Consider the following 13,343-nt stretch of genomic DNA (forward strand, 5'->3'; position numbering starts at 1 on the left):
ACACGTAAGTGAACTATGAAGCTGTTCGTAAAAGTATCCGGACCTGAAACTGTTTATCGCTACATTGTTTCACTTTTATTCAAGTTCTTCCTCATATGGATAAACGCGGGGGCGTGACCTACGGAGGCCTGTCAGGTTTGAGTGACACGTTCAAATGGCCAATAGGAGACGAGAAGGGGCAGATTACTATGCAGAATAATAAATAGAATCATACATAGAACAGTACTGGAGTGGAAAGAACAGCAACGACTATTATAATCTATTTCATTTTATTTAATCGGATATCCATTTCAGGGACTTTTATGTTATGTCCATGGGGGCATCTTTAATATTTTGTTCCTTTTAATTAATTGTGTAATTTTAGAATTATTAATCTACTATTAAAGTAGGCTATTTATTCATAATATGAATTTGCGTTGATTTTTATATTTTATGTTTCAAATTTAAGTTTTAGTTTTGTGCTTTTGTCATTTTTATTCGTTTTTTTTTCCTATTTAGCATTAATTTATTTTTTATTTAATTTTTAGTTTTAATAATTTTAGTACTTCAGCTCAAACTTATTTAATTTAAGTTCCACTGGCAATATTTTTAAAGTTTTTCATCTAATATTTATATTTTATTTTAGCTTCATTTGTATTAATGAAAATTATATTTAATAGTTTTTAATTTTAGTTAACAGCAAAAACAACAACACTGTTTTGCATTTCATCATATAGCCTAGATTCTTTTTCTTCATAATTTTTTTACATCATACTTTTTCTTTTTTGCTTATTGTGCAGCCTGCATTTTCAAATTTAATTATTAATTATTAATAAATATTAATATAAATTATTAATTAATTATTAAATAAATTACATTATCCCATTTATCATTAATACTAAATAATCATATCCAATTAAGTTAAGAAATTAAATTAAATTAAATGTCACTAATTATTAATAAGTCTAATATTAGTAAATATTATATTAAATGTATATAAATCAAGAAATGAAAAAAAAATAGTTTTGAAGTTGCTGAAGAATACTTTAAAATAAGCAACCAGCACAAACTATATAAATATAAAATATTTTTTAAGAATAGAATAGAATGTCCCTTTTCATGACTCCATTTTGTGCTTCAAACACTGACACATGCAGACAAGCTCCATATGGACAAGATTGATTTACAGAAATCAATCACAGCTGCATCAGTCAAATGAATGAGTCACAAAATCATGAAGAGTCATGAAGTACAGTTACTGTCTAATTCTGAGACTCCTTCAAGTTAATCAAGCATCTCAAGCGATCTGAACCAGGAGTCGATCATGCAGAGGTCAAATGCAGAATCATTAGAATAATAGCTGAAATCGATGGTGGATGAATCTCACAGGGATAATCCAGTGAAGCAGCAATTTTCTTTTAATAATTCATAATTGCCATCATGTGCCCATTTCACCAGCCCTATTTAAGCAGAGCTCCTGTTCACACCACATCTGAATAAAGGGATCATCGCAGGCAATGCTCAGGTTGTTTAGTTCCAGTCTGAATTCACTGGGTTTCTGTTGTCAGAGTAGAACAGCCTAAGAGTTTGTCATCAGAGTGATTTGGTCTGGTCACTGGTTATCCATCAACTGAACTTCATCAAGCTCACTGCAAAGACATCAGCGCATCATGAAGATCTTCATGCTGATTCTTCTGCTGTTGTCTGCTTTGACAGATATTTTGTGCCAGAACGTCAATCCTGATGAGGATAACTGGATGAATGACAAGGATGAGGTTAGTGATTTCAGTCTTCCATTGTTGTTGTAATATCATCTGCACAGAAATGTAATATTAAATCAAATTAATATTTAATATAAGGTTATTTAACAACAGTATCTAATGAAAGATTATCAGTTGGTTGCATTACTTAAGTATTTATATCATCTGAAGGTAAATTTGCTGGAGTCGGAGCTACAGACACTGTTGGAAAGGGTCAGCCGAACACCTGGACTACAACAGGTTTTCAGTCTAATGGGGAAAAGATCATCTGGTAAAAATATTTTTCAAATTATTTTTCTTCTCATTTCTGCACTTATATACACATACAGTCACTAGCCACTTTATTAGGTAGACCTTACTGGGTTGAACACTCGTTTGGCTTCAGAATCAGAACTGCCTTAATACTTCGTGGCACAGAGTCAACGAGGTGCTGGAAACATTCCTCAAAGATTTCGGCCTATATTGACATGATAGCATCACGCAGTTGCTGCAGATTTGTCGGCTGCACATCCATTATGTGAATCTCCAGTTCAACCACATCCCAAGCTGCTCTATTGGATTGAGATCTGGTGACTGTGGAGGTATAGTGAACTCATTGTCATGTTCAAGAAAACAGTTTGATTTGAAATTTGTGACATGGCGTGTTATCCATCAGAAAAAGCTTCTGAAAAAGCCATGAACACATTGTGGTGATAAAGAGATGGACATGGTCAGTAACAATACTCAGGAAGGCTGTGGCGGTTAAATGATGCTCAATGGTACTAAGGGGCACAAAGTGTGCCAAGAAAATATCCTTCACACAATTACACCACCAGCAGCAGCCTGAACCATTGATACAAGGCAGGACAGATCCATGCTTTCATATTGTTTATGCCAAATTCTGAGCCTATCATCAGAATGTTGCAGCAGAAATCGAGACTCATCAGACCGGGCAACATTTTTCCAATCTGTCCAGTTTTAGTGTGGCTGGGTGAACTGTAGCCTCAGTTTGCTGTTCTTATCCGGTGTGTCTTCTGCTGCTGTAGCTCATCTGCTTCAAGGTTCGACATGTTGTGTCTTCAGCTCTTCTGCAGACCTCGACTGTAACGATTTGAGTTACTGTTGCCTTTCTATCAGCTCGTCCCAGTCTGGCCATTCTCCTCTGACATCAACAATGCATTTTTGGCCACAGAACTGCCGTTCACTGGATATTTTCTCTTTTCCGGTCCATTCTCTGTAAACCCTAGAGATGGTTGTGTGGGAAAATCCCAGTAGATCATCAGTTTCTGAAACACTCAGACCAGCCCATCGGGCACCAACAACCATATCACATTCAAAGTCTCTTAAATCATCTTTCTTCCCCAATCTGATGCCCGGTTTAAACTTCAGCAGATCATCATGACCATGTCTACATGCTTAAATGCAATGAGTTGCTGCCATGTGACTGGCCGATTAGATATTTGCGTTAACAAGCAAATTGAAGAGGTGTACCTAATAAAGTGACCAGTGAGAGTATGTATGAGAGTGTGTGTATATATATATATATATATATATATATATATATATATATATATATATATATATATATAATTATGGTGACATAAGGTTTGATAATAAATATAATAAATGTTGCTTTCTCTTTACAGCAAAATCACAGATAACACGGAGACGTAAGTAGGTTGGAATTTGACCAGTTGCATTTAAATGAATGTGCCTATTAAATGTTTTTTTGTTTAAATTACTTCCAGGGCAGAAATTCCAGACTTTTGTGGGTCTAATGGGGAAACGGAATGTTGAACCAGGTAAGGCTGTTTTTTACTTTTTTTTTTTGCATAACCTTTCCATATAAATTCTGACATATATTTTCTTCTAGGATCTTTCTAGGATGCTTTTAACATGCAACCACTTTTGGCCCAAATCATCAGGCTGAAGCTTCTTTTAAAATAAAAATAAAGGAAAACAAATTAATAACAAATTAATAATTAGTTGAGACATTGCATTTGTTTTATGACACTGTATACAGTACTTAAGCAACACTTTAAAATGTCTGTGCATGATGATGTATGACATGAGTGTTGTATTAGTAAACTTTTCCATTAAAGAAATGTTTCAACCAAAAATAATGAGGATGGATGTAATGTATCGACATCGCCACCTAGTGCTGAATAGTGCAACTGCAAGAATGATTTCTGAAGGATCATGTGACACTGAAGACTGGAGTAATGATGCTGAAAATTCAGCTTTGATCACAGGAATAAATGACATTTTAAAATATACTACACTATTACTGTTTTTACTGTATTTTTCATCTTATAAATGCAGCCTTGGTGATCATAAGCTTCTTTTAAAAACATTAAGAAATCTTAATTGTTCCAAACCTTTGACCTGTACTGTAATAAAAAAGAATATAATGAGAAATAAACGAAATACACTATGTAACCTTACTGTATCATATAAAGGGCATAACCAAGCTGGATTCTAGATCATTATTATCAGACAACTTCAAGCCTAAAATCACACTTTTAAGGGCCCCATCTTGTGGTATTCCTCTGAAACTAACTTTTGCATAAGTTTTTAAAGGACCTTGATGTTAAAAGATTTGCTCCATGAAGTTAATCTCTTTCTTGGCTAATCCAACTTTCAGAGGTCAGAATTCCAGAAATACTGAGCTAATATATTTACTCATATTTAATCTCACCTCATATGCAACACATGCAGGATGTACAGCCTGTATATGCTTGTAAAAGTGGAAGTTATTTTCGGTGTATATTTTGCACACTGGAGCGTTCACTTCCCTCATCTAACGTGCTGGCAGAGGATGCACAAGTTAAAAGGAACGGAAATATTTTGCATTCTGTGAATTAATTGCATGTTGAACCTGTCAACACAATTAAAGAAAAGTTCATTGTTGATGCCCTAATTAGGCCCCCTGTGTTTAAAGAACAAGCGGCTTTTAAAAATCACGGGTAGGTTAATACCGATGTGTTTTATGTCGTAGAATAAAACGTGAAAGTATCTTGAGCTTGTGTTAACCAGAGTCCTTATTTCAGCCATTTAACCAAAAACCCATTCAAAAAACCCATTGACTTTGGGACGATGGAACTGGAAGTGCTAAAAAGCTAACTCGCTTCTGGGTTTTGGCTTACAAAAATGCATCATAGTTCCACCACTCTATTAGGCTACACACATAAAGTTTGGTGTCAATATGTCAAATCTTTTCTGAAATAGACTACAACATCAGATCGCGTTTGGCATTAATGGTTTTATAGATTCGAAATCCATAATTTTTTGCTGGCATGGTCTGAAGATAATCTGTCTCCAATTTGGTGAAAATCAGACAAATGGTCTAAGAGAAGTTCATAAAATGTTTTTTAAAAAAAAAACAAAATGACGACTATGGCACAATTGATATCTATGTTCTCGGCATGACCCAAGGAATCTATTAAGACCAGATGTCACCGGTCAACATGCTCATTATGTTAATTTTACAAAGGTTTCCTATGACTTACTTGACTGATTAGGCTTAAGGTTTTTCCAGGATTATCAAGAAAATCTGCTTATCTGTCGATCTGTCACAACTCTAGAAATCACTCTGAACGCAACTTTTCAGCAACCACAAAATGCATTGGCAATTTCATTTACCAGCTCTCTAGAACACCCTAACAACCATCCCAGCTAACAAAAATATGGCCTAAAAACATTTTGCTAACATTCCTATTAAAGGTGTCTTTGATTATGATTTCACTTTTTTAACTTTAGTTAGTGTGTAATGTTGCTGTTTGAGCATAAACAACATCTGCAAAGATGAACTCAAAGTTCAATGCAAAGGGAGATATTTTCTTTTACAGAAATCACTTTTTAAGGACTACAACGAGCTTCTTCCCAGGTTGGTGACATCACTAACCCTAAAATTTACATAAACCCCGCCCCCCGAGAACACACAACAAAGCGGCTGAGGCCATGTTGGGCTGCTTTAGAGAAGAGGAAGAGTTGTTGTAGTAGAGTGTTGTTGACATGTCGTCATTTTACGCTGGACTGCTTCACAAACGAGGGTCAATTCAACGCTGGATTTGCACTAAAGATGAACATGACGGCACATGCTAGTGGATGAGTTGAATCAACTCCACAGCAACTACATAAATTTATCCACTATCCATTCAGAAACGTCCAGTTTCATTCTAAAAGTTGTAACTTCTTCCTGAGTCTCTCCATCAGTGTCGACTCCGGTTTGAACAATGTAAGGCTGAACACCGTTACTGACAATCCTCATTTTGGCTGCGTGAGATTCTCCAGCTTTGTTGTTGTTGAGCAACCAAAGCACGAGCTGTTAAAGCTCCGCCCTCTTCTGGAAAGTGGGCCGGGAGCAGCAGCTATGGGATATGGAAGCTTGTTTCTGCAACAGGATAAAAAAAAATTAAAAGATAATTGCTACTTTTTATCTCACAATTCTGACTTTTTTTCACAGTTGCAAGTTTATACCTTGCAATTCTGACCTTTTTTCTCAGAATTGACAGATATAAACTCCCAATTGCAAGTTATAAAGTCAATGGTGGGATATAAACTCGCAAGTCAGAATTGCGAGATAAAAAGTCACAATTATTACCTTTTTTATTTTTTATTGAGTGACGGGAACAAGCTTCCATAGTTATGTGAGCGTTAGAACATTAAAGAAACATTCCATTTTAACATTTAACATTCTGAAACAAGTAGTAGATGAACGTTTTTGTGCTAACGTTTTGAGAACTTTATTAAAGACCAGATCACTTTGAGTGAATGTTCTATTAACATTACTGGAAGAACATTAGATAATAACTTTGAGAGAACCTTGCCAGAATGTTCTGAGAATGTTAGCTGGGATGTAGCACAAAGCATAACTAATTTCAACCAACAAGGCTTCTTCTGCATAAGCTAAATTACACAAGGCCTAACTTCAAGTAATCTTCCAATTTAACTTTGTCAAGCTAGCATTCAAAGAGATGCCAGGTTATCTAGTGAAGTATTGATGTTTGTCCTTTCAACATAGTCACTCGTCTATAAGTATTTGAGCTTTGGAATGTAGTTGATCTGCTTCCATACTGAACTCAGCGTGAGGGATTTACTCAGCCTTGCTTTAGGGATTGTGTTTGCCAGCAAGAAAATTCATTTTGGCAGCTATAAGCTGTTTTTTTTCCATGCAAAGGAGACTTCAGTGACCTTATCTCTACGGGAGGTTCCCTATGATTAAAACTATTTAACACCGCCTCATCTGGAGAAAACACCAGGACTGTGCTGAACTATTTGGACCTCCTTGTACCAAAGCAAATCGTCTTGAGACGGTAAGTCAATTCATTTCTTATAAAAAACATTTCATTTCTTATTCTGAGAAGAAGAATATTCTGCAAGTGTGTCCTTCTGCTGATGACTCTGTTTGCTCTCAACAGATGAACAGCATTAGCGTATTCTATCTCCTTCTGTGGACAGGAGTGTCTTCCTTTAAATTTGAGGATTTGACGCAATATGTCAGCACCCATGAAGAGGATTTTATCGAGGTATTTCTTGGTTGGGATGTTATTGTTGTTAATTCAGTTGAAACCACATGAATTTGTAAATTCTTCTTGTCATTGCAATTCAAATTCAGTTCAACATCTTGTGTGACCAATTCAATTTAGATTGACACTCATGAATTGAAACAGAGGGTTCTTTAATTCTCGTACAGTTTTGCCCAACATTGAGCATGTTTGGCCTCTATTTTGTCTATTTTAGACACTGAGAAAGTGGATCGCTGTGGAGAGTGACTCCAGTGATATTACAAAGAGATCTGACTTAGACAGAATGATGGACATGACTGCAGAGAAACTCCGCCTCATTGGAGGAAGAGTGGAAATGATCGACGTCGGAACGCAAGCGGTGAGATAATGCATCCACACTCATGCTGTAACTTTAGTGTCTTCAGTTCAACTATTCATTACTAAAAACCATTAAAGTTAAACCTTCACTTCACCTCTTGTGCAGTTACCCAATGGAAGTACAATTGCCCTGCCAAAAGTGGTCACAGCTCAGTTTGGTAGTGATCCCAGTAAACGCACCGTTTGCGTATACGGTCACGTGGACGTCCAGCCAGCCAAGAAAGAAGACGGATGGGCAACAGACCCTTATGATCTGACCGAAATCAATGGTAACCCTGTCACCTACTTCAGTTGGAAGTTTTTAACTTTGACTTTTAAATGTCTTCCATTCTCAAAACTGAAACAGTCACTTCAGTTATGCTTCATAGCTGTGATTAATTTTGCCAAACATTTTGCCAGTAATAGTAATAGTCGTTGGCACTTTACTTTTAAAGTAGTCATGAAACGGAAGTTGAGAACATTTTTTGTTCCCTATTGAAAAGGAGGTCTATATATCCAAGCTACAACAAGCTTCTTCCCGGGTTGGTGACATTACAAACCCCAAAATTTACAGAAACCCGGCCCCCGGGAACAGGCAACAAAGGGGGTGAGGTCATGTTGGGCTGCTTTAGAGAAGAGGAAGAGTTGTTGTAGTAGAGTGTTGTTGTCATGCCGTCATTTTACGCCGGACTGCTTCACAAATGAGGGTCAATTCAATGCTGGATTTGCACAAAAGATTAACATGACGACACATGCTAGTCGATGAGTTGAATCAACTCCACAGCAACTACATAAATTTATCCACTAACCATTCAGAAACGTCCAGTTTCATTCTTAAAGTTGTAACTTCTTCCTGAGTCTCTCCATCAGTGTCGACTCCGGTTTGAACAATGTAAGGCTGAACACCGTTACTGACAATCCTCATTTTGGGTGCGTGAGATTCTCCAACTTTGTTGTTGTTGAGCAACTGAAGCGTGAGCTGTTAAAGCTCCACCCTCTTCTGGAAAGGGAACCAGGAGCAGCAGCTCATTTGCATTTAAAGAGACACACACAAAAACGGTGTGTTTTTGCTCATGCTCAAAAAAAGGCAAATTTGATAAGCTATAATAAATGATCTGTGGGGTATTTTGAGCTGAAACTTCACAGACACATTCTGGAGACACCAGAGACTTATATTACATCTTGTAAAAGGGGCATTATTGGTCCCCTTTAAAGATTAAGTGGCACATGAATTTAAAAAAAATAATGATGTCCATGGATAAATTATTTATAATAAATACTTATTTCAAAAAAAAGAAGAAGAATTTTCAATTGCATGGTTGTTGACCTGCAAGAAAATCAGCTGATAATATGTTGTTTTACTTCTAGGAAATTTATATGGAAGAGGAGCATCTGATAACAAAGGACCAGTGTTGGCCTGGATCCACACGGTGGAGGTCTACAAAGCCCTTAACATTGTAAGACAGGTTGAATAGAAAAGAAATGTTATAATTCTTCAAATGCAACATGTTGCTATTGACTTTTTGTCCAGAGTTTGAAGTTCAAACTGTGTGTCGTACAGGAGCTGCCAGTGAATGTTAAATTCATCATTGAGGGAATGGAAGAGACTGGCTCTAACGGACTAGATGACATGATTGTGGCCCAGAAAGACACATTCTTCTCAGATGTTGATTATATCATCATCTCTGACTGTGTTTGGCTCAGCAAACGTCCCGCGATGACTTACGGAACCAGAGGCAACTGCTACTTCTTTGCCGAGGTACTGAGATCAAACATTCAGATGCTCTTCATGTACTATTACCAGATATTTTTCGTTTTATAGTGGCAAACATCATATACACGTGTACGTGGCTAAAGCCTTTAATGTTAAAAATCTGGATACGATCGTTCAATACAATTGAACAAAAAGCATATTTGATTCACGTTCGAATCCCATTCGGAGCGATGTGAGTAGAACCGGAGAGGTTACACTCGCATCGCCAAGACCATGGGTTTGAAGTATTTTTTGATTAATGGTTCATTTTTAATTAATAGCAACACTCCTTGCATGTGTGTTTGTTTTTTAATGATGGTAGGTGGAGGGACCCAAGAAGGATTTGCACTCTGGAGTTTATGGAGGAACAGTAATAGAACCAATGACAGACCTGATCGGCATCTTAGGTGCTTATTAAAACATTCAGCTCTTTAGTATTTCACCACTAGCTCGTTATTATTTATTATCAATTTTTTACACAGACAAACTCATCAGCCCCAGTGGGAAGATCCTCATTCCCGGCATTAGGGAAGCAGTCGCACCTCTTTCTGATGAGGAATGGAAGATGTATCAAGACATTGAGTTTGACGTGGAGAGCTACAAACAAGAGATCGGCGTGGACGAGCTGATGTATTCTAACAAGGCATGGAAAAATATTTATTTTTTGGCTTTTTTTGCCTTTATTATGACAGAACAGTAAGTTGACCGGAAGCAAAGTTGGAGAGAAAGAGGGGAACAGGTTTGGGAAAGGTCCACGAGCCAGGACTTGGGACGCCCGAAGCACATCTACTATAGGGCGGTGCTGCCCACGAGGCTATTGGCGCTGACTGATGCCAGTTTTTAAAGTTGGCATGAAATGGAAGTTGCGGTAGACTTTTCTTGCCTATTGTGATGTAAATCCGAGTGAAAGGGCTTCTCGAACAAGAACAAATGTGCTAGGGAGGGACTTGATTTTGTCCATGGGGAACTGACTTGATGATTGTGGTTTGCTATTGGTCGATCTCATGTGAGTGACAGGTTGTCCTGACCTTGCAGATAAGATAAGATAAGAGATGTCGCTGCAAGAGGGTGGAGTTATTTTGAATAAAGATTATGAGGGCACATAAAGTAAAAAAAATAATCATGTGCATTGATAAATCATTTATAATAAACACTGCAATATTCCATAAAAAATAAGAATAGTCCATTTTGATTTCATGGAAACTTAAAAGGGTTAGTTCACCCAAAAATGAAATTTCTGTCATTAATTACTCAACCTCATGTCGTTCCAAACCCTTAAGACTTTCGTTCATCTTCAGAACACAAATGAAGATGTTTTAATGAAATCTGAGAGCTTTCTGTCCCTCCATTGACAGTCTACAACTACTACTTTCAAGCCCCAGAAAAGTAGTAAAGACATCATTAAATTAATCCATGTGACTTTAGTGGTTTATCCTCAATCTTATGAAGCGACACGAGTGCTTTTGTTTGTGAAAAAAACTTAATTACCACTTTTTTCAAAATATTAATCTTCAACGCATTTACGAGAGCACCACAATGTATGCGCATTGTGTTGACGCGAGAGCAGTCTTTCTTGGAGATTAATATTTAGTAAATAAAGTGGTAAATTATTATTTTTTTGTGCAAAAAAAGCACTGTTGTTTCATAAAATTGAAGTTAATCCACTGGAGTCACATGGATTACTTTAATGATGTCTTTACTACCTTTCTTGGGCATGAAAGTGGTAGTTGTGTATGCTGTCAGTGGAGGGAAAGAAAGCTCTCAGATTTCATTAAAAGACCTTCATGTGTGTTCTGAAGATGAATGAAAGGGTTTGGAATGACATGAGGGTCAGTAATTAATGACAGAAATTTCATTTTTGGGTGAACTAACCCTTTTAAGTTACCATGAAATCAAAATGGACTATTCTTATTTTTTATGGAATATTGCAGTGCTTATTATAAATGATTTTTCAATGCACATCATTATTATTTTAATCCATGTGCCCTCATAATCTTTAATCAAAATAACTCCACCCTCTTGCAGCGACATCTCTTATCTTATCTTATCTGCGTGGGCAGGACCTGTCACTCACATGAGATCGACCAATAGCAAACCACAATCATCTAGTCAGTTCCCCATGGACTAGGCATAGTTCACCCAAAAATCAAAAAATATGTCTTCATTTACTCTATATTCCAAGTTTTCTTGAGTTATACAAGAGCTTAGTGCAAGGAAAAGCTTGTGTAGCTCTTTGTGTTTTAATTTAGAAATTCATAGAAATTCATGCCATTCAATCCCATCAGGTTGACTTACTCACCCATCGTTGGCGTTACCCAACTGTCTCTATCCATGGCATTGAGGGCGCTTTCTCTTCATCAGGCTCCAAGACTGTCATACCGGCCAAAGTCATAGCTAAGTTCTCTATTCGCCAGGTACCTAATATGGATCCAGCCATGGTTGAAAAACAGGTGAAAGAAGATAAATCTCATTTTAAGATGTAGAAACAACTGTTCAAAGAGCTAAACAGGATCTTTTCAACCCTAGGTGACAGAGTATTTACAGTCGGTGTTTGCTAAACGCAAGAGTCCCAATAAACTCAACGTCACCATGATTATTGGAGCCAAACCTTGGCTGGCTGATCCCACCCATCCATTATTTGAAGCCGGAAAAGCAGCGTTCAAGAGAGGTCCTGTGCTGTACAATCCTTACATTACACTTCTATTCTGATGGGAATGAGAGGATATTCTGGGTGTAAAAACCTTATTCGTTTTCTCCACAAAGAAACTGTGACGCAGTGACCATGCAAAATGCAAAAAAGCATTTGTTTGGATTTTCAAAATAACTTGTTTTTAGAAAATGCATGGGAAAAAATACTTCGGGAACCAAGATTCACAATGATAGTTGTGCATTTAATAATATAAAATGATCAAGTGAGTATAATGACGTCACAACGTACCTCTCTCCTGCAGTTTTTGACGTAGAGCCTGACTTAATCCGTGAGGGAGGCACGATTCCCGTTGCCAGAACATTTCAGGATGTAACAGGCAAGAGCATCATTATGCTTCCCATCGGAGGCTTTGACGACGGCCTTCATTCACAGAACGAGAAGTTAAGCAGGTAACTAGATCTTCTTTAGTCTTCTGGAGTGCTTTTCTTTATGCAGCTTCATTTATTGTTTTATATTTATTTTTTCAGACACAACTACATAGAGGGAACCAAGCTGTTTATCGCCTACCTGCATGAAGTGTCCCAGATCAAGAAGTACTGATCAGATTATGTGGGAAGATTGCTTGATACCACTGTGCTTCATCTGCTGTTTTCTGTAACATACAAATATTACCATTATGTGTTGGTTGAATCTCATACTAACAAATATATTCCTTTTAATTGATGCATATATATGCCTGTTGACAAAGATTTAAATTAAACAAATTAAAGTGTCCTGCAATGTATGTGCAGTAATTTTATTTGTATAAGATATCTAAAAATGAACTTATGAGGCTACTTCTTATTTAATTTTATGGCAGTTTGAATGTGGTGTATACAGGACTTTTAAATCTACATATTATGGTGAAAAATAAAAAACTAAAATCCTCAAATCCTGGCACACAATCCCAAAGTCTTTAAAAATTCCAGAACATATTTTGATGTTTCAGAAATTTTCTCCTCCGGTCCAAGAAGAGTGGCTCGGGAAAAGGTGGTTACATCAATTTTCTCTAATTTTCCATATAATTCTTTCTATGCATTCAGGTTGATTGCCTTTGAGATGTCTAGAGTGTCCCAATCAACCTGAATTCACCTAAGCTACAGTTTCAGATATTCTACATACTTCACATAATCAATGCTTTCTTATAATATGAAAATATGTATTCAACCCACAATGACTTGTATTTTGTAATTTTACGTTCTGCTAAAACAGGAAATGCTTTGAGAACATTTTAGGGTTGCCAGATGTTTGTTAGTTTATTATGCTTTCATGTGCAAAAACGTCCCAACAACATTTGAGCATTATTCTCTTTAAAAACA

The 13,343-nt window shown here is 36.7% G+C and overlaps 2 protein-coding genes and 1 long non-coding RNA gene across 4 annotated transcripts; 2 read left to right on the forward strand and 1 right to left on the reverse strand.

Annotated features, from left to right (window-relative positions):
• The first annotated feature begins 11 nt into the window (after positions 1 to 11).
• LOC125242817 (protachykinin-1) lies at positions 12 to 3,994 on the forward strand. Of its 2 annotated transcripts, XM_048151790.1 has the most exons (6): positions 12 to 135; positions 1,696 to 1,754; positions 1,911 to 2,010; positions 3,365 to 3,388; positions 3,467 to 3,520; positions 3,592 to 3,994. In XM_048151790.1, exons 1-6 carry the CDS (start codon positions 96 to 98, stop codon positions 3,600 to 3,602), a joined length of 288 nt encoding a protein of 95 aa, XP_048007747.1. In that variant the 5' UTR covers positions 12 to 95; the 3' UTR covers positions 3,603 to 3,994. The 2 variants fall into 2 exon arrangements, with proteins under 2 accessions (XP_048007747.1, XP_048007746.1); XM_048151789.1 differs by lacking the exon at positions 12 to 135 and having other exon boundaries at positions 952 to 1,754.
• Positions 1,550 to 12,399, reverse strand: LOC125242818. The gene is made up of 3 exons (XR_007178921.1): positions 12,274 to 12,399; positions 11,635 to 11,753; positions 1,550 to 1,732 (listed from the first exon to the last, which is right to left on the reverse strand). It is a non-coding gene; the product is annotated as an uncharacterized LOC125242818 (long non-coding RNA).
• On the forward strand, positions 6,778 to 12,916 carry cndp1 (carnosine dipeptidase 1). Its single transcript, XM_048151788.1, has 12 exons — positions 6,778 to 7,033; positions 7,139 to 7,246; positions 7,461 to 7,604; positions 7,710 to 7,872; positions 8,951 to 9,039; positions 9,144 to 9,341; positions 9,658 to 9,742; positions 9,818 to 9,978; positions 11,621 to 11,785; positions 11,862 to 12,003; positions 12,287 to 12,434; positions 12,513 to 12,916. The coding sequence occupies exons 2-12, from the start codon at positions 7,139 to 7,141 to the stop codon at positions 12,583 to 12,585; spliced, it is 1,476 nt and encodes a 491-aa protein (XP_048007745.1). The 5' UTR covers positions 6,778 to 7,033; the 3' UTR covers positions 12,586 to 12,916.
• Positions 12,917 to 13,343: the final 427 nt, after the last annotated feature.

Source organism: Megalobrama amblycephala, linkage group LG13, assembly GCF_018812025.1.
Source record: "Megalobrama amblycephala isolate DHTTF-2021 linkage group LG13, ASM1881202v1, whole genome shotgun sequence".
NCBI classification, from domain to species: domain Eukaryota; kingdom Metazoa; phylum Chordata; class Actinopteri; order Cypriniformes; family Xenocyprididae; genus Megalobrama; species Megalobrama amblycephala.